Here is a 25518-nt window from a genome sequence, read left to right as displayed (position 1 = left end):
CCTTTATACCACTTTGGAATGGGACCTTTAATTCAGAATGCTCGGGATCTGGGGTTTTTCGGCTAACCGATCTTTCTGTGATTTGGATCTTCATATTTTACAGAAAGATCAGTTATCCAAAAACCCCCAGATCCCAAGCATTCTGGATAAAAGTTCCCATTCCTGTATCTTGTAATTTCTGAAATTTGGGTCTTCATACCTTAAGTCTACTAGAAAATCAAGTAAACATTAAGGGGCAAATCTACTTATGGTCGAATATCGAGGGTTAATTAACCCTCGATATTCAACTGGCAAATGTAAATCCTTCGAATATCGAAGTCGAAGGATTTAGTTCAAATAGTTAGATCGAACGAAAAATTGTTCGATCGAACGATTAAATCCGTTGAATCGTTCGATTCGAAGGATTTTAATCCATTGATCGAACGATTTTTATTTGACCTAAAAATTGATAGAAAGCCTATGGGGACCTTCACCATAGGCTAACATGGCACCTCGGTAGGTTTTAGGTGGCGAAGTAGGGGGTCGAAGTTTTTTTTAAAGAGACAGTACTTCGACTATCGAATGGTCGATTTTTAGTTTCGAATCGTTCAATTCGAAGTCGTAGTCGAAGGTCGAAGTAGCCAATTCGATGGCCAAAAAAAACATTCGAAATTAAGTTTTTTTTATTCTATTCCTTCACTCGAACTAAGTAAATGGGCCCCTAAATAAACCCAATAGGCTGGTTTTGCTTCCAATAAGGATTAATTATATCTTAGTTGGGATCAAGTACAAGGTAATGTTTTTTTACAGAGAAAAAGGAAATCATTTTAAAAATTTGGATTAATGGGATAAAATGGAGTCTATGGCAGACAGGCTTTCCGTAATTTGGAGCTTTCCAGATAACGGATCCAATACCTGTATATAATTTATAGTGGCTTGCCGATTTCTTGTCCAGCTTCTTTTTACTGAAAGCTCTAAACATGACTGTGCTTCTCTCTTCAGCTGCATTCCAGCCAGTGACACATTCCGCAGTGATGTTGGAAAGGCAATAGAAAATTCTATCCCTCCATTGCTGTACAGCGTTATGCCAAAAGAAGACAGACAGGTAGTGTAGCCCAAATCCATTATATCTATTATAGTATCTATAACCGTATATCTGATTTTGGTTGCACTAAATAAATTCAGCGCAATGTCACTAAAAGGCGTATTTAATTATACACAAAATCGCACCGCCGTGCTTTTTCGGAGTTAATGAATGAAGTTAAAGTCGGGGAAAAAAGTGCCAGTTCCTTGGCGTTAGTAATTTGTAAAGCACGTTCGCTGGTCTGAGGTAGATATCGCCATTTTAGTTATCCAGGCGGAGGGACTAACAAACTAGCTCCTTCCCAGTTATTTATTTTTTTTCTTTGGTTATTCATTAATTCATTTTCCTTCTCTGTAAACCCTCTGCTTCCGACTGCCCCCACACAATCCGGAATACAGAGAGAGCAATTAGAAGAAGGGATTGTTTATACAGGGTGTGTGCACTAAATCCAAAAAACAACAAATCCATTAGCAAAAAAAAAGAAAAAAATAGAAAGTAAAAAAAAAAAAAAAAAAAGGGAAAGAAAATATTGTGGGGGTTTGCTAAAATTGGTATTGGTAGAGTTAAAGCAGACAGGATTCAGTGACGACAAGTTGCTGTTTTAAAGCAGATTCCCCCACTGTTTATTATCCACAAAACAGGTTGCAAAAAAACAAGTTTAATAAACACAATCACTTCTGCAGGGGCATTCATTTAAATGAAAACAGAACAGTCACTCCTGTGGGGTATTCATAAGGATCTCATCCAACCCAAACAAGGGGAAGGCTCAGTACCTTAGAGCCCCAGCCCCTTGTGCCCTGCAGTAGCTCTTCACAAACTCCTTCTCTTGCGAGTCACTATACAGACTGAGGCACCAAAACTTCCTCTCAGCTGAGGCTTATTATACTTAGCCTGGAGCCCCTCGCTATGTATAACTGAGAAACCTAGGAGCAATATATACACATTTTTTTCTAAAAGGAGAACTTAACCCCTCCCCCAAACCCTAGCCCCCCTAAACTGGCCTCCATTGGTCCTACTCCCCACCTGCACAGTCTATTACACTCAAAAGTGCCCCACTTCTGTAAGTTAGCGACACTGGGCCTGCAGGTTTTGATTCTAGCCGGCAGGAAAGTGACAAATCCTCTCTTCCTGGGGGTACTAATCTCCCCGAATTGCCCTAATACAAGATAACAGCTGCCTGGTAGATCTAAGAACAGCACTCAATAGTAAAATCCAGGTCCCACTGAGACACATTCGGTTACATTGAGTAGGAGAAACAACAGCCTGCCAGAAAGCAGTTCCATCCTAAAGTGCTGGCTCTTTCTGAAAGCACATGACCAGGCAAAATGACCTGAGATGCACCTACACACCGATATTACAACTAAAAAATACGCTTGCTGGTTCATGAAATTTTATATTGTAGAGTGAATTATTTGCAGTGTAAACAGTGTCATTTAGAAATAAAAACAGCATCATAAAAGTCATGACAGAATCCCTTGTAAAGAAGTGGTGCATCTGCCCTGTGTTCAGCTCAGAGTTTCAGCAGGCCAGGCCTTCACGGTTGTCTTCAGCAGCTCCCCATCTTGGATCTCATTGGACTAGGGCTCCCCAACTATTGATATTGGCTATTGATTGGCTATTTAGCCCCTATGTGGACTGACAGCCTACACAAGACTCTGGTTACCAGTACATCTGTTTTTTATACAACCAAAACTTGCCTTCAAGCCTGGAATTCAAATATAAGCTCCTGCTTTGAGGCCACTGAGAGCAACATCCATCTGTCATAGAGGCTAATTATTTATCAATTCTGATGCAGAATACACTAGTTTCTTTGCTGCCGCATATTTATATTGTGTGTATATACACTGCACATTGTGGTTGGTCCGTAAACCCAGAGCATGTGCTGTAAATTGATTGTAATGCCGTATGATGTGACCTTTCTTATGCACTTCCTATATATTATATAGGACATAACACATGTGACTGGGATCCCATGTCCTAAACAGTTGAATGTTCAGTAGTTGAATGTCCTTTAAGGGAAAACTAAAGCTTAACTAAAGATTAAGTATGTTAGAAATGTTCTACATGATGTTTTGTGCTTCTGTACCAGCCCAAGGCAAACACAGCCCTTTAGCAGTAAAGATCTGTGTCTCCAAAGATGCCCCAGTAGCTCCCCATCTTCTTTTCTGCTGATTCACTGCACATGCTCTGTGCTGCTGTCACTTACTGAGCTTAGGGACCCACTCACAATATACAGTACACATAGAATAGAAATGTCACAATATAAGGCTGATTAGTAATTAATACAGATAAATACTACATGACAGCACAGAAACCAGTGCAATTAGCATCAGAATTTAATAATCAGCAAACCTGTAGCATCAGCTTATATTACAGCCAGGGAAGCTCATTTTCTGCTGGATAATTAGTGACGAGCCCTAAGCTTAGCTTCTCAACAGCCAATCAGAGCCCACTGAGCATGTGAGTGTCACAGACACTTTCCAAGATGGTGACCCCCTGTGACAAGTTTGAAGTCCTGGAACATTGCTGCATTTGACAAGCTGAAACTTTAGGCTAATGCAGTAAGTTCAGTATATAAAAATATGGCGTTTTTAGCCATATTCATTTTTAGGGTTTAATTCTCCTTTAATAGATTCTAGCCAATTAGTCAGGGTTGGTTGAAAGGCCATAAAGGTCAGGGCTGAAGCTTCGCAAATAGAAAGCTTGTTTGTCAAGAGGTTGTCTGCTGTGTCCAATACATTTCCATTTTTATTTCCAATTTTTTTAAATCCTATTTTTACATTTTGTTGGCTCCATGTATTTATTCCCCGGTTTCCTTTATGCATCATTTTCCGTTTCTCCTGCCGTTTGTGGCAATCACAGGAAAGTCATGATGTGGAAGCTCTTGTCCAGGTTCCTGTCAATGAGCACCCAGATCAAACCATTACCCTGGGACTGTACACACCTCGGACTTTGTTTCACACAAGGCCTCTTGAGGCAATAGTAAGAGAGTCCTGTGTGTTTGGTGTGTAACTCCTGACTAATCCTCGTGTGCTGTTTCCCTCAAACCAACCTCACATACTGGAACTTGTAGCTGAATTTCTGCATGCACATTCATCATATCTTCTTTCATTTTCCTGTTGTTTGTTGCTGTTGCATTTCTAGCATATTATCTGTATTTATGGACTTTAGGCATTGAGCAGGTGCACTACTTCACTATGCAAAATAAAGGGATGCAATTTTGGAATTATTTATTACTCTACTGTTTGTAACATCCATTCTGTAAGATGTGCATTTATATTTCTTTTTAGGTGTAAATACACATGAAATACTTTCATTTGCTGTATTGCGGCTGTAATGTCTATCTAGAAATTCCCCATGTGAGGGTTTTTATTCGGTTCGTCATGTGTCCCGTTTCAGACCTCCTCATGTGTCACATTTCAGAGCTTCTCACGTGTGCCGTTTCAGACCTCCTCACGTGTCCCGTTTCAGACCTCCTCCATATCTCCTGTTTCAGACCTCCTCCATACCTCCTATTTCAGACCTCCTCATGTGTCCCGTTTCAGACCTCCTCATGTGTCCCATTTCAGACCTTCTCATGTGTCCAGTTTCAGACCTCCTCATGTGTCCAGTTTCAGACCTCCTCATGTGTCCCGTTTCAGACCTCGTCATGTGTCCCGTTTCAGACCTCGTCATGTGTCCCGTTTCAGACCTCGTCATGTGTCCCGTTTCAGACCTCCTCATGTGTCCCGTTTCAGACCTCCTCATGTGTCCCGTTTCAGACCTCCTCATGTGTCCCGTTTCAGACCTCCTCATGTGTCCCGTTTCAGACCTCCTCATGTGTCCCGTTTCAGACCTCCTCATGTGTCCCGTTTCAGACCTCCTCATGTGTCCCGTTTCAGACCTCCTCATGTGTCCCGTTTCAGACCTCCTCATGTGTCCCGTTTCAGACCTCCTCATGTGTCCCGTTTCAGACCTCCTCATGTGTCCCGTTTCAGACCTCCTCATGTGTCCCGTTTCAGACCTCCTCATGTGTCCCGTTTCAGACCTCCTCATGTGTCCCGTTTCAGACCTCCTCATGTGTCCCGTTTCAGACCTCCTCATGTGTCCCGTTTCAGACCTCCTCATGTGTCCCGTTTCAGACCTCCTCATGTGTCCCGTTTCAGACCTCCTCATGTGTCCCGTTTCAGACCTCCTCATGTGTCCCGTTTCAGACCTCCTCATGTGTCCCGTTTCAGACCTCCTCATGTGTCCCGTTTCAGACCTCCTCATGTGTCCCGTTTCAGACCTCCTCATGTGTCCCGTTTCAGACCTCCTCCATACCTCCTGTTTCAGACCTCCTCATGTCTCCCTTTTCAGACCCCTTCCATACCACCTCATCTGTCCAGTTTTGACCTCCTCCATACCTCCTCTTGTGTCCCGTTTCAGATACTCTTTTTAATGTCTCACGTGTCCCCTTTCAGCCTCCATAATACTGCCTCATGTGCCCGTTTCAGTCCTTCATACCTTCCCCTTTGTCCCATTTCACACCTCCTCCATTCCTCCTGTTTCATACAGCCTCCATGTGTCCCATTTCAGACCTCCTCCATGTGTCCCGTTTCAGACATCCTCCATGTGTCCCGTTTCAGACATCCTCCATGTGTCCCGTTTCAGACATCCTCCATGTGTCCCGTTTCAGACATCCTCCATGTGTCCCGTTTCAGACATCCTCCATGTGTCCCGTTTCAGACATCCTCCATGTGTCCCTTTTCAGACCTCCTCATGTGTCCCTTTTTTAGACCTCCTCCATACCTCCTTTTTCAGATCTCCTCATGTGTCCCATTTCAGACCCTTTCTATATCTCCTCATCTGTCCAGTTTTGACCTCCTCCATACCTCCTCTTGTGTCCCGTTTCAGACTTTCTTCTTAATGTCCCCTTTCAACCTCCATAGTACCGCCTCATGTGCCCGTTTCAGACCTTCATACCTCCTGTTTTAGACCTCCTCATGTCTCCTATATGGAACTCTTCCTCCTAGACTCCAGTCAGTGTGTAGCTGGAGGGAGCATTCTATGTATGTATAGTGGAATGCTAGCTTGGGGGGAGGTGCAGGAGTTGTGACAGGGTGGGGGAGTGCAGCATATTCATTTGGCTGTCCTAAAATGTATAATATATAGTTAATATAGTAATGCCCTTTTTATGGATTTTAGCCAAGTTTTCTCTGTACTTGATTTTCACTGTATGTTCCCTCTGTGTACAAGTCTCCGATGCTAGAGGGCCACAAATACCTTTTCTCCACATTCCTTGAAGTTTGTGTAATTGCATGCCTCTTTTCTAGTCTATTATTCCTTTTGTATTGTCAGGCTTTTGTTTTACTCTTCCCACCAGGAGGCCCCACAGTCATTTTAAAATTGCAAAATTTTTTATTTCATTTATTATTTTTACAATAACATAATGATGATCCTTTAGATTCATAAGGCTTTACTGCAGTATGAAATTGCCGGTATTTTTCTCAGCATGCCGCTATCATTTGCAGGTTTTGTTGCCTTTTGTACTAGAATGGGATTCTGATATGTAATTTGCAGGTTCCGAGCTTTATTAGTTGTATTGATAAACATCATCTGTCTTTGAGAGTTGATAAAATAATCCAAGTATAATCAGTTTTTGCATGGAAATTGACAATAAAAGGGTAATGACCCTAGTGCTGCAAGGCAGATGGTCTACCCACTAAGCTACTGTGTTGCCCATTGTCTTTCACTGCTGATCCCCCAAACTTGTTCTAATTCAGGGATGCACCGAATCCATTGGGCCGAATCCTTCTGCCAGGCCAAACCGAATCCTAATTTGCATATGCAAATTAGGGTCAGGGAGGGAAATCGCATGACTTTTTGTCACAAAACAAGGAAGTAAAAATGTTTTCCTCTTTCCACCACAAATTTGCATTAGAATTCGCATTCGGTTCAGTATTTGGCCGAATCTTTCACAAAGGATTCGGGGGTTCCCTAGTTCTAATGCACCCTCCACATTTTTAGGTTAATACAAATGCAGGTGATACCACAATGCAGCTGCAGCAGTTTATTGTATCCTTCACTCTCTCCTCATTGTTATTCAGTTTCCTTTTTTTATCCTTATTCTGCCCCACCACCTTTCTGGAAGCTCTTCCTGATATGCAGGACTTTTATGACTTTGTTGCCTTACTCCCCTGGTCCATGTTTACGTGGTGCTTTACATATATCTTTCACTGCTTACAATTTAATGCTCATATCACATTCACACACACTAGGGTAAATTTTATCAGGAGCCAATTAACTGACCTGTAGTGTTTTTGGAAACTGGGGAACCCATGCAGACACCTGGATAGAATACATACTCTTTGCAGATATTACCCTGGTGGGGATCGAACTCAGGACCCAGCCCTACAACTGACACCTATTTGTAAAGAGCCAACATATTCCACAGTGCTGTACAATGAATGTGTGTATACTACAAAAATACAGATTCCATTCCAGAGTTTAAAGTAGAAGGAAAGTTACCAAGGCAGTTTATTGCCAGTAGATTAGCCACAAAAGTGCATTCCAGAACACCATTTTTATTCATTAGAATGCTTTTCTATACCTGATTAAACGGCTCTAGATACCTGGCCTGGGTCTCTTCCTGCTGGCTCCTAGCTCTGAGCTCAGATTACAGTAGGGGGGGAGGAGCAAACTGAGCATGCTCAAGCCCTAGCCCTTGAGGTTTAAGATGAAAACAGGAAGTCTGATACAGAAGCCCATGAGTACACAATAGAAGGAAAGAAATGTGGTGTTTCTTTTGACAGAGGACTCAGAGCAGCATTACTTTAAGGGTTTACTGGTGTATTTATATAGACCTTTCTAATAAAGCTTAGTTAGTTTTAACCTTTCCTTCTCCTTTAAGATGGCCCTGTCGAAAGACTTTACAATCTTAAAGGGTAAAGCGGGCACTATAGGGTATTGGACCTAGTGCATACTCTGTGCCTTTCCTTACATTACCCCTGTTGCTTGTAGTACTAGAGTAAGAGAGGACTATTTTTTTCAGTTGTGACTTATAGGTTGGCAGCATCTTCCCCACCTAAGGGTGCCTTGATGCTTAATTATAGGTAGGGTTATGCTGTGAGTTGTATCAGAATACATCCGGGGACCCGAGGTGAAGAAACGGTATAGTAGTAGGGGAAGCAGCCAATTTGGATCTTTATCTTTTGTTGGTACTGGAATTGTTCCGAGCTGTATGCCTCCAGATCTAGAAGTGCAAGTCCAGGGAGTGTGCGCTTTTGAGCATGGAAAATAACTTTACTAAATTGGCTTTGGGCTGGGTTTTTTCTTTGCTCACTTGTTCTACTGAATATGAACATAATAAATAATTGCCTTTAGATGCAATTCCTTTCATTCTTTTTATTCTTTTTTTTACTTATGAGCTAACAGGGATTTAGTAACAAAACAAGCTTGCTTTTTTTTTTTTTTAACAATTTTTCCTTTTCTGTTAGTCTTTATTTCTGAGGACGCATGTGGCAAGGAAGTGGATGTCGCACTATTTTAAACCCTTGTCATGATTATTATGTATATTTATCCCACAGCTACTTATCTGTCCCCCGGTCACAAGGTTTTTTTACGGACGAAGGAAATCTTTCCATAAACTTTTAATCCAAGGAGACTCTTCTGGAAGGCTGTGTATTTGGAGTGTTCCGGACACACTTGAACAGCTAGAGAGCAAACAAGGTATATTTACATTTAAGATGAACAAACTCTTGGAATTTCTGTACAACAGCTTCTCCTAGGTTGAGTGATGTCAATATGTCTGCAATGGTCTCTCAGAAACATTTGGGGGAGTAGTTCGGCATACAATATCCAACATAGAGACCATTGCAGACATATTGACATCACTCAACCTAGGAGAAGCTGTTGTACAGAAATTCCAAGAGTGACATGGACCTGTGAAAAAAAGATTTTTTGTTGCATAATCTAAGACAGGGCTCCCCATCTAGAGGCTTGCAGGGGAAATGTGGGCCTCCAAGATAAACTGATCCACTGAGCTCTTTTGTATAAAAAACCACAAGCAAACCATCAGCGAGGATAGCCTGGGAAAAGGACTTTAAGGAATTGTTCAGTGTAAAAATAATAAAAATAAAAACTGGGTAAATGGATAGGCTGTGCAAAATAAAAAATGTATCTAATATAGTTAGTTAGTTATCGATGAACACAGAGCTATGGGAATGTCTATATGTACAAACATTCAAATTCTCTTGAGCGCTCAACCACCTTGAACTAACAACAAAACTGATGTACCGATGGTATGTGACCCCAGAGAGGATACAAAAAGCCTTCCCCATCGCATCAAATCTCTGCTGGAGATGCCAACGAGAATTAATACAATAGTGGGGGCATGTACCAGTGTGCAAAAAGATTGGCACAGAGTCAATCAACTCATAGATCAAACCACGGGCATCCCCTTTTCACTCCGGCCCGAAGTGGCCTTATTAGGACACTTTACGCAACAACTGGACAAAAATTCAAAAAGAATAACTATGCAAATATTGTCGGCCAGTAGAAGCCTGCTAGCAAAGAATTTGAAGAAAAGTTCTCTCCCAACGAATTGGAGCGCATACAGATGTATGAAAGAACGTTCAGTCCATCCAAAGTCCCTAAGGCCAAAACTCATTGTTCAAGTTCGGTAAATCAGAAAGTTGCAGATATGCCAGTACCCAGTGACTAAACCGTATTCTTTATCTCTACCCCTTAAGTGAATCAACCATGCAAACCTGCAAAAGAACTGATGCCAGTACTCCCCAGGCTCCCACTCCCTCCCCGTTCTCTTTCTTCTTCGTTCTTTGTTTTACTCTGTAAAGTAATTATGTAAAAAACCTAAAATTGTTAATAAGAAAAAATGCCCCCCACATGTATGCAGTGAATAATTGATCAACTTTATTTAAACAGTTGGACAGCGCTGGTGGAAATGCCTAACTGTAGCCATCCACATGACTGCTGGACCATGCTGCACATTAATTATTTCTTCATGTAAGTGCTGTCCAATGGCAGCAGAAAATATAGGCTAAACCATAAACTCTCATCGTCTCATCTCATGTCAGGGGTCCGCAATATTTTTTTTACCTGATACCACATTCAAATGTAAAAAAAAAAGTTGGAGCAACATAAGCATCCATCCTGTAGGTGCCAATTGTGGGCTGTCATTGTCTACTGGTAGCCCCTGGCAGACTAATGGAGGCTCTGTTTGGGAGTGCAAACTTGAATAAAAGCTGCTCAGTCCCAAATGCCTCTTTTACAAGCGGGTTGCTACTTAATCTGTCAAATCAAAGTAGCTGTTGAGCCCCAAACATTGAAACACTCACCCCTAAATGCTGTGACTTGGGTGTGTGAACCCCAGGTCCGACGCTCATGAATTAAACAACTTCTGTTCAAGCTAAGACTTAAAGGGAAAGGCACTCGCCCAATATATCGAGTGGCCTGGGTGCATTGCTCCGAACCCGTAGTTTGGGAGTACACCTGGTTTTTATACAACCAAAACTTGCCCACAAGCCTGGAATTCAAAGATAAGCACCTACTTTATGGTCACTGGGTGCAACATCCAACGGGTCGGAGAGCAACATGTTGTTCATGAACCACTGGTTGGGGATCACTGGTCTATGTCAGTGGCACTTATCTGCTGACATGGCCAGCCTGTGAAATTATGCCACCTATCCAACACGAGCGATGTCTAACACAGTCCATGCATTGGGACTTCTTTAACCATCAGCAGTGTCACTGGGGTTGACCTATACACATACTGCTGCCTGGTTTGGTGCTCTTCCTGTACTCTATTTAGAGCAAGCTAGGCAAGGCTACATTGGATAGTAGGCACTTGAGCGAGCTCCTTTGATGTCCTGTATTTATATAGTTCTAGTTATTCTTTGCAACTAGCTACCCTTTGTTAAATCCTTAAATTGGAACTAAACCATATGTGCATCCCTCACCACCCCCTGTACTTCACCAATGAGGGCCCCCAAAACTGCTCCATGTCCTGGTTATAAAAAACAGAGTAGGAGGAGTGTTAGGGTTCCATCTTGGGCCACTTCATCTCCTTTTCTCCAGAGGTGCACAGTTGACAATTCCGGATTAGCTTCAGATGCTTATGCTACTGTCCAGAGATCACGCAGTGCAATATAGCACCCTCTAACTGCCCTCAACAGGCACAACAGCAATTTGAAGTTTCGGAATGAAGCTATGGAGGAGGCCTAGGGTTTTTAACCAGACTTTCATTCTCTTTTAAGGAACTTGTCGCATAGACACACAAAGCTGTATAATCAAAGTCCTTTTCCTATTTAACATGAAATCCAAATTCTCTTTTTTTATTAAAGGAGAATTCAACCCTTTGAGAAAAGAACCCGTACCCCCCACCCCATGTAGACACCTCCCCCCCCCCTCAGCCTAACTGCCCCCCAGGGAAATGCCCCATACTTTATACTTACCCCTTGGCACAGATTCTGGCATCAGAGTTCCACGCAGCCATCTTCCGGGTCTTCGTGTCTTCTTCCGGGGCACTTCAGCTATTTTCGTGAGTTTCGGCGCATGTGCAGTTGTCGCAAGCCAGCAAATTGCTCCAACTGTGCATGCACCAACATGCTGATCTCCCACTCAGCTTGCCGATGACCCGGAAGATGGCTGCGTGGAACTCCGATGCCAGAATCTGTGCCGAGGGGTAAGTATAAAGTATGGGGCATTTCCCTGGGGGGGGGGGCAGTTAGGCTGGGGGAGGAGGGAGGTCTATGTGTGTTGGGGGCAACGTTTTTTTTTTTATTTAAAGGGTTGAATTAAAGCATTCATAGCTGTTGTAAACTCATTTAAAAATCTCAGCTGTCAATCAAATATTGTCTGCCCCTCCTCTATGTTTTAGACATAGGGGCGGGACAGACAATCACTTTCCATTCAGCTCTTCCTAGATGTCACTGCTCTCCCCACATTCCCACTCTCTCTTCACCATTTAATTGTGTAACCAGGGCATGGGGATGGACATCAGGTCCCCCATTCTGGTGCACAAACAAGATTCTGAGATGATACAAGACTTGCCTTAATAAGTGTCCACAAAATGGCTCCTGCCTGCTTGCTATAATTATGAATTCCCAGACTGAAGTAAACAAGATTCAAATAATTTATATAGTGTAATTAAAGTTAATTTTGCTTGGCTAATAGGATTTGGAATAATTTTTTTGGGTGACAGGTCCCCTTTAAAACATGTTTCACTGTTAATGTTTCACAGCTTTAGTCCTCTATGAAATATGCTTTGCTTCTTTACAGATAAACCCTAATGTTAATAAGAATTGTTTTCCTCTCCACCTTCTGTATTTCAGGGCTCAAGATCACCACCACCACCTCATTACAGGAGGCATTTGACAAACTCCAGCCACTTCCTGCTGGGATTATTGATCAGCTCAGTATTATGCCAAACAGCAGCGAGCCACTTAAAGTGACAGCCAGTGTCTACATCCCATCCCATGGCCGCCTGGTTTGTGGGCGGGAAGATGGCAGTATAATAATTGTTCCTGCCACACAAACGGCCATAGTTCAGTTGTTGCAGGGTGAACACATGTTAAGAAGAGGTAAGTAGAAAATTGCCTTTTCACAGTTCATTTGCAGTAGCATCTTAGTTGTGAAGTTCATGCCATGTGGGCAGTTTTTTTTATATTGGTTAAAATATGTGAATGTAAAATTGACGCGGGGGCTATTCTAAGCACTTTTGCAATTTACATTCATTATATATTTTTTTTTTAATTCCAAGATATTAAAGGATACACGCACTGTTAATATGAATACATTTTGTTACAGCAGCGCCACCTGCTGGTCAGTTTCCCACCAGTCTGACCACCAAGTAGTCAAGGAAGTTGTCAGGAGAAAGAAAGAGGCTGCTCTGATGTTCTTCTGCTTAGGAAAGAATTGAGAAAGGTTTCTATGCCACAACTATGGATGCACAGAATCCTTTTTTTGGGATTCGACCAAATCCCTAAATGCTTCATGAAAGATTCGGGCAAATACCGAACCGAATCCTAATTTGCATATGCAAATTAGGGGTGGGAAAGGAAAAGGTCGGAAAAACGTTTTTTTATTTCCTTGTTTTGTGACAAAGTCACGTGATTTCCCTTCCCACACCTAATTTACATATGCAAATTAGGATTCCGATTCGGTTTGGCCATGCACAAGGATTCGGTGCAAGTGTGTGCAGAGTGTGATTGCTGCCTATTTTTTGACACTTGCATAGTGGTTTCTGTGTGGTAAATGACTCCTATAGTCTTCAGTAGCTTGCAATGCATTACTGACAGCGTGTGGTTGGGTTGTTTGTTGTAGGAAAATGATTAGGTTGAGGATGCACACTAATAAACCACTTATATCTCAAAAACTTTATGTGGAAAAAATAAAAACTATTCATGAAAATCCATTATTAAGCATTCACTCCAGTTTTTTGCACCCCCCAATAATCATGCAGAATGGCATGAAATAAAAAGCACATTTTGCTATTTGTCAGTTGTAGACATTATTTGCACTTTTAGATAAGTATTTTTGTTTCTTAAAGGGCATGTAAAGGCAAAAAAATAAAATCCAATTTTTACTTTTTTTAATGAAAAAAAATCTACTATATACTTTAATTAAAAAATGTGTACCATTTTTGTAAGACACCTGACTCTTTGCAGGGAAATTCTCCTTTCATTCACTGCTGTGGATAGGATTTGTCAGACGGTCCCTAACTGCTCTGCAGGGAAACAATCATACTTATGAACAGCAGGGGGAGCCCTCGCCTTACTTCCCAGCCATGCAGAACTCAAGCAGCTTTGTTTGTTTCCCTGTAGAGCAGTCGGCGACTGTAGAGATTTGTATTGGATTTTATTTTGCCTTTACATCCCCTTTACTGTTTCCAACTCCAGCTGATGGGACAAAGATCATGGAGCCAGATTTAAACAGATAAACTGGGATTCTATTTGGAGGATTATTTTGCTGCAGCCACTGGTTCTGCAGAGTTGGAGAAAGTTTGTATTAAACAATACAAAAACTATAAAATCCACATTAGATTACATGACAACACAGGAGCCAGTGCAGTCTGTATATTCTGCTTATTAATCAGTCTTGCTGTATCGGCTTCTGGCACATATTATTTGACTTGTGCTCTTTTGATAATTAAAATGATCCCTAAGCAGCCCAGACCACACTGAGCATGTGCACAGTCTTGGTCTTGCAAAGATGTTTAACAAAGTTACAAGATGGTGACCCCCTGTGGCCAACTTTGAAAGCATAAATCATTTGTTTGATTAGGCTTGTGGTGCAGTAAGTTCATGTTTATATTTAGTATACAAAATACAGCATTTCTAGCATTTTTATTTTAGACTTTACTTCCCCTTTAAGAAGTGTAATGTGACCTTATTTTGATTTCCAGGTTGGCCTCCCCACAGAACGCTGCGTGGCCATCGCAATAAAGTGACCTGTTTGTTATATCCACACCAAGTGTCTTCGCGCTATGATCAGCGCTATCTCATATCCGGCGGGGTTGATTTCTCTGTTATTGTTTGGGACATTTTCTCTGGCGAGATGAAACACATATTTTGTGTACACGGGGGTGAAATCACACAGCTTCTTGTTCCGCCAGACAACTGTAGTGTAAGTACAAATTTATATGTGTATATTGTGTCAAACATTCAAGTCGTCATTTGTGATCTCCAAGGTGCACTGGTTTTTGCACCATACTTTTAACACTGTCTTTGTAATGTCCCCTTTAATTTCTCACATTGTACCCCTTAGTGCTCATTCAGGAAGAACTTCTTTCCCCAGTTTGCCTGTGGTCTGCAGCTACAGGGACTTGATGTAATTCTTCTGTTGCAGCAACTCCTTGCAGATTTGCAGTTGCCCCAGTGAATACAAATCTGCATGTTTAGCAGGTCTTTATTCATGAGGGGTGGGTGGAGGTGCAAGTTGTGGCGCAGTACAGGATCCAGATCAAATTTGTGCCCTTTCCTTACCACCTGCCCTCTGACAGAAAGTGAGCAGGGCTGGCCTGTACCCCCTTAAACGAAAAGTAACATCAAAAAATTAAATTGTTTTAAGTAATGAATAAATAATGTAGTATTGCCCTGCACTGGTAAAACAGTGGTGTTTGCTTCAGAAAGACTACTATAGTTTATATGCTGTGTAGCCATGGGGGCAGCCATTCAAGCTCAGGGTACACAGTAGATAACAGATAAGTACTACTATAGTTTATATAAACAAGCTTTTGTGTAGCCATGGGGGAAGCCATTCAAGCACAGGATACACAGTAGATAACAGATAAGTACTACTATAGTTTATATAAACAAGCTGCTGTGTAGCTATGGGAGCAGCCATTCAAGCACAGGATACACAGTAGATAACAGATAAGTACTACTATAGTTTATATAAACAAGCTGCTGTATAGCCATGGGGGCAGCCATTCAAGCACAGGATACACAGTAGATAACAGATAAGTACTACTATAGTTTATATAAACAAGCTGCTATGTAGCTATGGGAGCAGCCATTCAAGCACAGGATACACAGTAGATAACAGATACTTACTACTATAGTTTATATAAAAAAGCTGCTGTGGAGCCATTCAAGCACAGGATACACAGTAGATAACAGATAAGTACTACTATAGTTTATATAAACAAGCTGCTGTATAGCCATTGGAGCAGCCATTCAAGCACAGGATACACAGTAGATAACAGATAAGTACTACTATAGTTTATATAAACAAGCTGCTGTGTAGCCAAGGGGGCAGCCATTCAAGCACAGGATACACCGTAGATAACAGATAAGTACTACTATAGTTTATATAAACAAGCTGCTGTGGAGCCATTCAAGCACAGGATACACAGTAGATAACAGATAAGTACTACTATAGTTTATATAAACAAGCTGCTGTATAGCCATGGGAGCAGCCATTCAAGCACAGGATACACAGTAGATAACAGATAAGTACTACTATAGTTTATATAAACAAGCTGCTGTGTAGCCAAGGGGGCAGCCATTCAAGCACAGGATACACCGTAGATAACAGATAAGTACTACTATAGTTTATATAAACAAGCTGCTGTGTAGCCAAGGGGGCAGCCATTCAAGCACAGGATAAACAGTAGATAACAGATAAGTACTACTATAGTTTATATAAACAAGCTGCTGTGTAGCCATGGGGGCAGCCATTCAAGCACAGGATAAACAGTAGATAACAGATAAGTACTACTATAGTTTATATAAACAAGCTGCTGTGTAGCCAAGGGGGCAGCCATTCAAGCACAGGATAAACAGTAGATAACAGATAAGTACTACTATAGTTTATATAAACAAGCTGCTGTGTAGCCATGGGGGCAGCCATTCAAGCACAGGATAAACAGTAGATAACTGATAAGAGTTTCTGAAGCAATCACACCAGTTGTACCAGTGCAGGCCAACAGTGCATTATATTTTAATTAATTTAATATACTTTCATTTGTTGGTGTTACTGTTCCTTGAAGCTATGGTTTTCACCTTGCCCTAGATTTTTTATATGTTTTAAGATGCAGACCACATGCCAACCGGGAGAAGAAGTGTTTGCTGTATGAGCACTAAGGGACATGCTCTTGCACAGTTTATTCTTCTTCTGTCTGTATAAGGGTCAATAAATGCAAAATACATATCAGAAATGTGTAAAGTAAAGCTTTAATCCTAGATTTGATCAATGTTTTTATCATTAGATTTCCTGCCCCTAAACCCACTAATTAGGGGCCTATTTATCATGCTGTTTAAAACAGTGGAAACCTCACCAGTGGTGATGCCCATAGCAACCAATCAGCAATTCGATTTCAACAGTTAGAAATCAAAAGCAAAGATCTGGTTGGTTGCTAAGGGCAACTTCACCGGTGAGGTTTTTCTCCACTGTATTACATAGCGTGATAAATAGGCCCTAAATCAAATGTAATACATTTCTCAGAACTGCAAATGTCTGATAACTGTAAACATTGGATTACAGTAATCATAATAGATGAGTAAATTTGCACTGGTGCAGTAACCAGGGCAGTTATTAACTTTTACATTTGGTAATGTTGACATTTTATTTAACTTGTGTACAGGTATCCATTATCCGGAATCCCATTATCCAGAAAGCTTTAATTACAGGAAGGCCGTCTCCTACAGAGTCGATTTTAATCAAATTAACATTTTTCTCAATAATAATAAAACAGTAGCTTGTACTTGATCCCAACTAAGATATATTTAATCCTTATTGGAAGCAAAACCAGCCTATTGGGTTTAATTCATGTTAAAATGATTTTAGTAGATCTAAGGTATAGAGATGCAAATGGAAAATGGAAAGACCCCTTATCTGGAAAGCCCAAGGTCCCGAGCATTCCCCTAGCTGTATCAGGTATGATCGATACAGGGATTAATGCTAACACAACATTGCAGAAGAGGAGAATGCAATTGCTCTATCTCCCTATGGCACGTGTGGAAAATTGTAAAATCTGTTAATTAGCAGAAAACAACGGAGCTCTCCCTTTTGCGTATCTATCACTGAAACCACAACACAGGATAATGCAGCTAATGATCTCTCTTTGATTACCTCAATTATCATCTACTCTAAGAAAAAAATAATTATCCTGAATACTACATAATTAAAACAAAAGGCCTTCGTTAATTCCTCATGCAAGATGACAATGTGTCGGTAGCCTAATCCTTATTTAAGGGGCCGATTCACTAACTTCGAGTGAAGGATTCGAAGGTAAAAAACTTCGAATTTCGAAGTTTTTTTTGGGCTACTTCGACCATCGAATGGGCTACTTCGACCTTCGACTACGACTTCGAATCGAAAGATTCGAACTAAAAATCGTTCGACTATTCGACCATTCGATAGTGGAAGTACTGTCTCTTTAAAAAAAACTTCGACCCCCTACTTCGGCAGCTAAAAGCTACCGAAGTCAATGTTATCCTATGGGGAAGGTCCCCATAGGCTTGGCTAACTTTTTTTGATTGAAGGATATTCCTTCGATCGTTGGATTTAAATCCTTTGAATCGTTCGATTCGAAGGATTTTATCGTTCGATCAAAGGAATAATCCTTCGATCGTTCGATCGTAGTATCTGCGCTAAATCCTTCGATATTCGAAGTTGAAGGATTTCAATTCCCAGTCGAATATCGAGGGTTAATTAACCCTCGATATTCGACCCTTAGTGAATCAGCCCCTTAGTGTCGTGTTTGTTCTCCTAAATATTGATAAAGAAGTGTGTGTGTGTGTGTGTGTGTGTGTGTGTATGTATATATGTGTGTGTGTGTATATATATATATATATATATATATATATATATATATATATATATATATATATATATACATACATACATACATACATACATACATACATACATACATACATACATACATACATACATACATACATACATACATACATACATACATACATACATACATACATAATATATATATATATATATATATATATATATATATATATATATATATATATATATACATACATATATATATATTGTTCATCATTATAACCTTTCTTACCGAGTGCCCCTGCTCAACAGTTTGGAGAAATACAAAGTATTATGGTAATCGCTGTCACAATTGTTTACCTTGAAATAAAAAGCATCATATTGATTTAAAATGCGAAATATACAGTAGAACATTTTTGGATCATACTGGTGCTTATATCATTATATATCATTATTTAAAGGATTGGTTCACCTTCAAACAACTAGTTGTTTTCCGATAGATCACCAGAAATAACTACTTTTTCCAATTACTTTCTAATTTCTATGTGTCACCGTTTTTCTAATATTGATGTGTGAAGTGTCTTTTTTTTCCTTCTAAAGCAGCTCTGGGAAGGGGGGTCGCCGACCCTGTAAACTGTTCTAAACTGATACATTTGTTATCTTTGTCCCTGCTGAGCAGAATCTCTGGGTTTCATTACAGGCAGCTGTTAGACTTGATACAATAGTTGCTAATATTCCAGAGATGCTGCTGAGAAATGGATCAATTAAATGGAGCAAAATTGTTACAGTTTAGAATCTGCACCTGAATTACTGAGCTGCCGGACTCAAACACCAGAGACACGAATATTCAACTTTAATAAACCTAGATTTTGGAAAAACAGTAAAAAATAAATAATGGAAAGTAATTGAAAAAAGTCTTTATTTCTGGGGAACAATCTGAAAACAACTGAACTGAAAAAAGTGTTTGGAAGGTGAACAACCGCTTTAAACGGAGGCCATTCAAGTCTGTCTTCACAAAGTTCCGGTACTTGATTGTTCTCCAAAAATTTTTTTGAATATTGTTTTTAAATCCACTTTAAAGGAGAACTAAACCATAAAAATGAATGTGGCTAAAAATGGCATATTTTATATAGTGAACTTATTGCACGAGGCTAAAGTTTGAGCTTGTCAATAGCAGCAATGATCCAGGACTTCAAACTTGTCACAGGGGGTCACCATCTTGGAAAGTGTCTGTGACACTCACATGCTCAGTGGGCTCTGAGCAGCTGTTGAGAAGCTAAGCTTAGGGCTCGTCACTAATTATCCAGCAGGAAATGAGCTTCCCCTGTAATATAAGCTGATGCTACAGGTTTGCTGATTATTAAATTCTGATGCTAATTGCACTGGTTTCTGTGCTGCCATGTAGTAATTATCTGTATGTATTACTAATCATCCTTATATTGTGACATTTCTATTCTATGTGTACTGCATATTGTGAGTGGCTCCCTAAGCTCAGTAAGTGACAGCAGCACAGAGCATGTGCAGTGAATCAGCAGAAAAGAAGATGGGGAGCTACTGGGGCATCTTTGGAGACACAGATCTTTACTGCTAAAGGGCTGTGGTTGCCTTGGGCTGGTGCAGAAGCACAAAACATCATGTACAACATTTCTAGCTACTTCTTTATTTTAAATGTCCTTCTCTTTTAAAGTATGTGCCACAGGAAACTAATTATGTTTCATCCCTTTATATTATCCCTTTACAGACAGAACACAATCAGATGTGCCAAGTGAATTTAAATCGTATCTACTGCCTATCAGACTGAGTTCAAGAGTGAAAGCTTTTTCTTTTTAACCCAGTGTTTTACATGAACCTGCTTTTTCTCGTTTGTTGCAGACAAGAGTGCAGCATTGCATCTGCTCAGTGGCCAGTGATCATTCTGTTGGCATTTTAAGCTTGAGAGAGAGAAAATGCATCATGCTGGCGTCCCGCCACCTCTTTCCCATTCAAGTAATAAAGTGGCGGCCATCGGACGATTATTTAGTGGTTGGATGTTCAGACGGCTCCGTCTATGTCTGGCAGATGGATACAGGTAAGCTTTGTTCCTTATAGAATCTTTTCTTCATCCGTTCTCCTTACTTGAGTGCATTTTAGACGAATCTATTGGACTCGGGTTCAAATAGTAAAAGTGACTTGTCAATCATTGTGTCTACGTTAATAACATTAAGGAAACCAACCGTACTAAAAGCTTTGCTGATTCAAGGCATGGCACAGAACATCTCATCAGAAACAGATCCAATTATTTTATTTATTTATTTTTTTTATTTTTTTTAGAAAACATCCTTGTGTTCAGGGTCTGTAAGAACTGTATTGCATAGGGCCACATATACAAATGCTTATTTGAGTTTTGCACTGCAATAACAAGTGTATTAGGGATGCACCGAATCCACTATTTTGGATTCTGCCGACTCCTTCTTGGAAGATTCGGCCGAATACCAAACCGATTCCTAATTTGCATATGCAAATTAGAGACTGGAAAGGAAGAAGTTGAAAAAATTGGTTTACTTCCTTGTTTTGTGACATAAAGTGACGTGAAATCCCGCCCTGCTCATAATTTGGTCTTTCCACCCAAACCAAGCCCTTCTCTTCCTTTCACCATTACTATTGATGCCATGACTATTAACCCGGTTAACTCAGCATGCTGTTAGGGGTCATCTTTGACCAGTCCTTCTCCTTCTCTAATCATATTAATAATACTGCCAAAACCTGTCGTTTCTTCCTCCGCAATATAGCCAAGATAGGCCCGTTTATTTCACAAACAATAGTCAAAACACTAATCCATGCCCTTATCTTATCCCGTTTAGACTATTGCAATCTCCTCCTAACTGGTCTTCCTGACTCCCATCTCTCTTCCCTCCAATCAATCTTAAACTCTGCTACCAGGATCCTTCTGCTCTCTCCTAAAAGGGAACCTGCTCAACCCCAACTAAAATCCTTAGTGTGGCTGCCTGTTAAGCAAAGGATAACATATAAAACCCTTCTACTAACATTCAAAGCCCTTCACTCCTCTGCTCCTCACTACATTTCTTCTCTTGTCTCACTATACGTTCCTGGTCGTCTTCTCTGCTCTTCTCAGAGCCACCTTTTCTTCACACTGTCCACATCTACTGCCACCTCTCGTCTCAAACCCTTCTATCTTGCTGCTCCTCACCTCTGGAATTCCATCCCTGAATTCCTTCATAAGGAATTACTTTAATCTGTTCAAGAAAAAACGAAGAACCTACCTTTTGGACGACTAGAACATTAACCTAGTCCTGTGCCTACTGACTATGCCTTACCTTGTGCACTTTTTTATCTCCAATTTGTGCCTGTATGTTAGCCTCCCATCCAATTAGACTGTAAGCTCTACTGGGCAGGGACCTCCTTCACACTTTGTCTCTAACCACATAGCAAATAAGCTCTTTGTCCTATGATTCTGTATATATTTATTATGTGATTTGTCTCCCCCATGTATACTTATATATATATATATATATATATATATATATATATATATATATATATATATATATATATATATATATATATATATATATATATATTGTACTTTTATGCACTGTACAGCGCTGCGGCTCCTTAACACTTTACAAATAAAGTTATACATACATACATACATTTGCATATGCAAATTAGGATTCGGTTCCGCCAAACACACGAATCCGAATCCTGCTGAAAAAGGCCGATTCCTGGCCGAATCCCAAACCAAATCCTGGATTCGGTGCATCCCTTATATTTATAGACGAAATTGTAGACTGGAAGCATTTACTGCTTTTAAAGTATTTTACATTATTTTTTCAAATTTTGGCTATTTATTTTGGGCCTTGAACAATGGTCAATCATCGGAGGCATGTGGGTGACAGCAGATGAAAAACTGGTGCCACAAATGAGCTGTTGTGTTCTTATTTGAGACTTATGTAGACAAACTATGGGGTGAAAAGAAGTAGAGATCCTGTAATTGAAATGTGACATAAGAGAATAAACAATAAATTCAATGGCATCTGTTACCAAGGCTTAGGGGCAGATGTATTAAGGTTCGAATGGTAAATTCGATTTTTTTTTTGTGTGTCAAAATTCACAATTTCGAATTTAAAAGCCCCAACTTGAATTAAATTTGAATGTCACACATTGACCACGGAAACAGATCTAATTCGAATATTTGCCACTTATAACCTGCCAAATTAATTTACAAGTCAATGACAGAGGTCCGTTTATCCATTGGAAGATGGTACTCGCTTTCTTGATATTTGTGTTTTTTTCAGAGCAAAATTCGTTTTGAATTTCATTCGTATTCGATCCGAATACAAATCGATTTTTTTAGGTCATTCCCATTTGAATTTTTGATGTTCAAACTTTTTCATAAACAACCTCGCAGTCGAATTGTGAGTACATTCGAATTTATTAGAGTAAAAAAAATGCACAGACCTTCGAAATTTGACCTTTTATAAATCTTTGATTTGATTTCTGCTTTTGAGTTATTTAAGTTAAGTTGCGTTGTAGCAACCACAAGGCTAATCAAAGAAATGAGAGAAAATCGTAATATTGTTAACATACACCGGTGAAGAGTAAAACCAAAGTCTTTACTCTGAGCCATTTTTTATTAAAGGAGAAGGAAAGCTAACAAGGCAGTATATTGGCAATTGATAATTGCAAGCTAGGACATTTTTATTCTTTAGAATGCTTTATTATACCAGAGTAAACAGTTCTAGAAACTTATCTGTTTGTTTAGGATAGCAGCTGCCATATTAGCTTGGTATGACATCACTTCCTGCCTGAGTCTCTCCCTGCTCGCTCATAGCTCTAAACTCAGATTCCAGCATGGAGGGAGGGGGGGGGGAAGGGAGGGAGAGAGGAACAAACTGAGCATGCTCAAGCCCTAGCCCTGAAGGTTTAAGCTGAAAACAGGAAGTCTGATACAGAAGCCCATGAGTACACAATAGAAGGAAAGAAATGTGGTGTTTCTTTTGACAGAGAACTCAGAGCAGCATTACTTTGAGGGCTTACTAGTGTATTGATATTAGGGATGCACCAAATCCACTATTTTGGATTCGGCCTAACCCCCTAATCCTTCGTGAAAAATTTGGCCTAATACCGAACCGATTCCTAATTTGCATAGGTGGGAAGTGGAACCATTTTCTACTTGTTTTTTTAAAAAAAGTCATGTGATTTCCCTCCCGCCTCTAATTTGCATATGCAAATTATTATTCGGTTCGGCCAGCCAGAAGAATTCGTCCGAATCCTGCTGAAAAAGGCAGAATCGTGGGCGAATCCTGGATTCACTACATCCCTAATTTATATAGACCTTTCTGATAAAGTTTACTTCATTGTAACCTTTCCTTCTCCTTTAAAGCTTTAACCTAAAAGAAATACAGTTATTATATTCAGCATTTCTAAAGATGAGAACAAAGAGTTGATAATGTAGGATAATTTTGCCAATTTTTGTAGTTTGCCATCATGGGGTGGTGTCCTTTGGGTGACAACAGAATGACTGAATATGGCCTTGGAGTGGCTGATTTCTTTTTCTTTTCTTTTCAAATTCTTTTTATTGAGTTTGCAATAAAATATAAATAATTTACATATCTTAGCTGATTTCTTAGCCATAATGTCAAGTTATTTCGCTGTTTGCCTGGGCAGAGCTTGAGAATGACTTTATAGAAGTGATATATTAGTGCTTAATATCATCAAGTCATAACGAGCTGAAAATGTACAATAGTTTTATTAATAAAAATTCTAGTAGCAACTTGGGATTAAGTTTATCTTTTGATAAAGCACTTTTTTTGTGCTAAACAGTAAAGTCTTCCTCGAGAACCTTGGGGGGATCCTAGATGCACTTCAATGTTCTTAATCGTATTGCAATCAAAATATAAAATTAAATAAGCCTCCCTGCAGGGTTCTGTGATAGAACAAGAGTCTATAAGAAAAGCCTGTGGGTTTAGAGGTTATACCACTATTGATAGATCCAGAGCCAATTACTGAAATGATTTTTTTCTCAAACGAGCTTTGTACTTCTTTGCTGGCTAGAAGAACATATACCTTCCGGCTTGTCGGCAACCGATACAGACTAACAAAGGTCACAACAACAAACTTAAGTAGATATTGCAGGATGATCGCTCAGACAACTTTTATTCTTGTTCACTGAAGAATTTCTTTTACTTGGTGGGATTTAGAGGTCGTTGACAACCACACACCTTCAAACTGTCCCGGTTTTCACTGGACTGTCCTGATTTTGACAGCTCAACCTGCAGTCCCGGATTGTTACTGAAGTGCCCCGACTTTCTCTTTGATCTCCTGCACTGAACAGCCAGCAAAAGATACAATGTTTCTAACTTAATTGCCTTTTGGCGGAGAGCCCAGAACAGCCACAGATACTTCTGTAACAATTTAAGAAGAAGCAATCGTAACAATTTAAAGGGATACTGTCATGGGAAAACAATGACCCCTTTATGTGCCCCTTTATGTTTCTATGACCTTGACAGCTTTTAGCTGATACTTTTGTATTAGAATTATTCGTGTGTATATATATATATATATATATATATGATATAGTAGAGAACAACACTCCATCTCCTGTATTTAACCCAGGTGCACGGTAAGGGAATCCATACATAAAGAAAGACCAGCAACTCTGGGATTTTTTCGTGATCATTCGGGACTGAATTGTCACGTCGGTTTTACATACAAATATAACACTAATTTGATTACCGAGGAATTTCATGACCATATAAAAAAATCTTAACTTCTAATATCCTTATATTTTGCAACTGGGGGTACTTTATTAATTATAATACATAAATTTCAGTGAGTCATGTGACAGAAATTACATCAGAACTCACAGTTTATAACTGATGAGGGTTATATAAGTTCATGAAACACCTTGGTAACTTATAATATCTTTATATTTTACAAGAGGGGGTACTTTATTCACTATATAATTTGCAAGATATTCACGGCTTTTGCATAATATATATATGTATATATATATATATATATATATATATATATCCTTGAGAAAGGTTCCTGTGGGGAACCGAAACGTCGGATTTAATAAACCTTTTTCTCTTATTTCAATATATCGAACGTTTGAGTTTTTGATGCAAACACTGAGAATGCCGGTACCACGTGCAATTTCTGTTTATTTTTTAACCAGAGCACCCAGGTATTTTTGTGTATTTTAAGGTGTGCAGCTTGTACCC

The 25518-nt window shown here is 39.8% G+C and overlaps 1 protein-coding gene across 6 annotated transcripts in view; it reads left to right on the top strand.

Annotated features, from left to right (window-relative positions):
* Positions 1-25518, top strand: part of wdr7.S (WD repeat domain 7 S homeolog) — a 241781-nt gene that overhangs the window by 21890 nt on the left and 194373 nt on the right. For 4 of the 6 annotated variants that reach the window (XM_041580608.1, XM_018244556.2, XM_041580607.1 and 1 more), the window contains exons 9-14: positions 982-1084; positions 3926-4045; positions 8611-8752; positions 12376-12624; positions 14448-14668; positions 20165-20360. In XM_041580608.1, the coding sequence (XP_041436542.1) occupies positions 982-1084; positions 3926-4045; positions 8611-8752; positions 12376-12624; positions 14448-14668; positions 20165-20360 (1031 nt within the window). The remainder of the gene's footprint in view (positions 1-981; positions 1085-3925; positions 4046-8610; positions 8753-12375; positions 12625-14447; positions 14669-20164; positions 20361-25518) is intronic. The other 2 variants (XM_018244558.2, XM_018244561.2) reach the window with 1 other exon arrangement.

Source organism: Xenopus laevis, chromosome 1S (genome assembly GCF_017654675.1).
Source record: "Xenopus laevis strain J_2021 chromosome 1S, Xenopus_laevis_v10.1, whole genome shotgun sequence".
NCBI classification, from domain to species: Eukaryota; Metazoa; Chordata; class Amphibia; order Anura; family Pipidae; genus Xenopus; species Xenopus laevis.
This window is presented reverse-complemented; position numbering and strand designations above follow the sequence as displayed.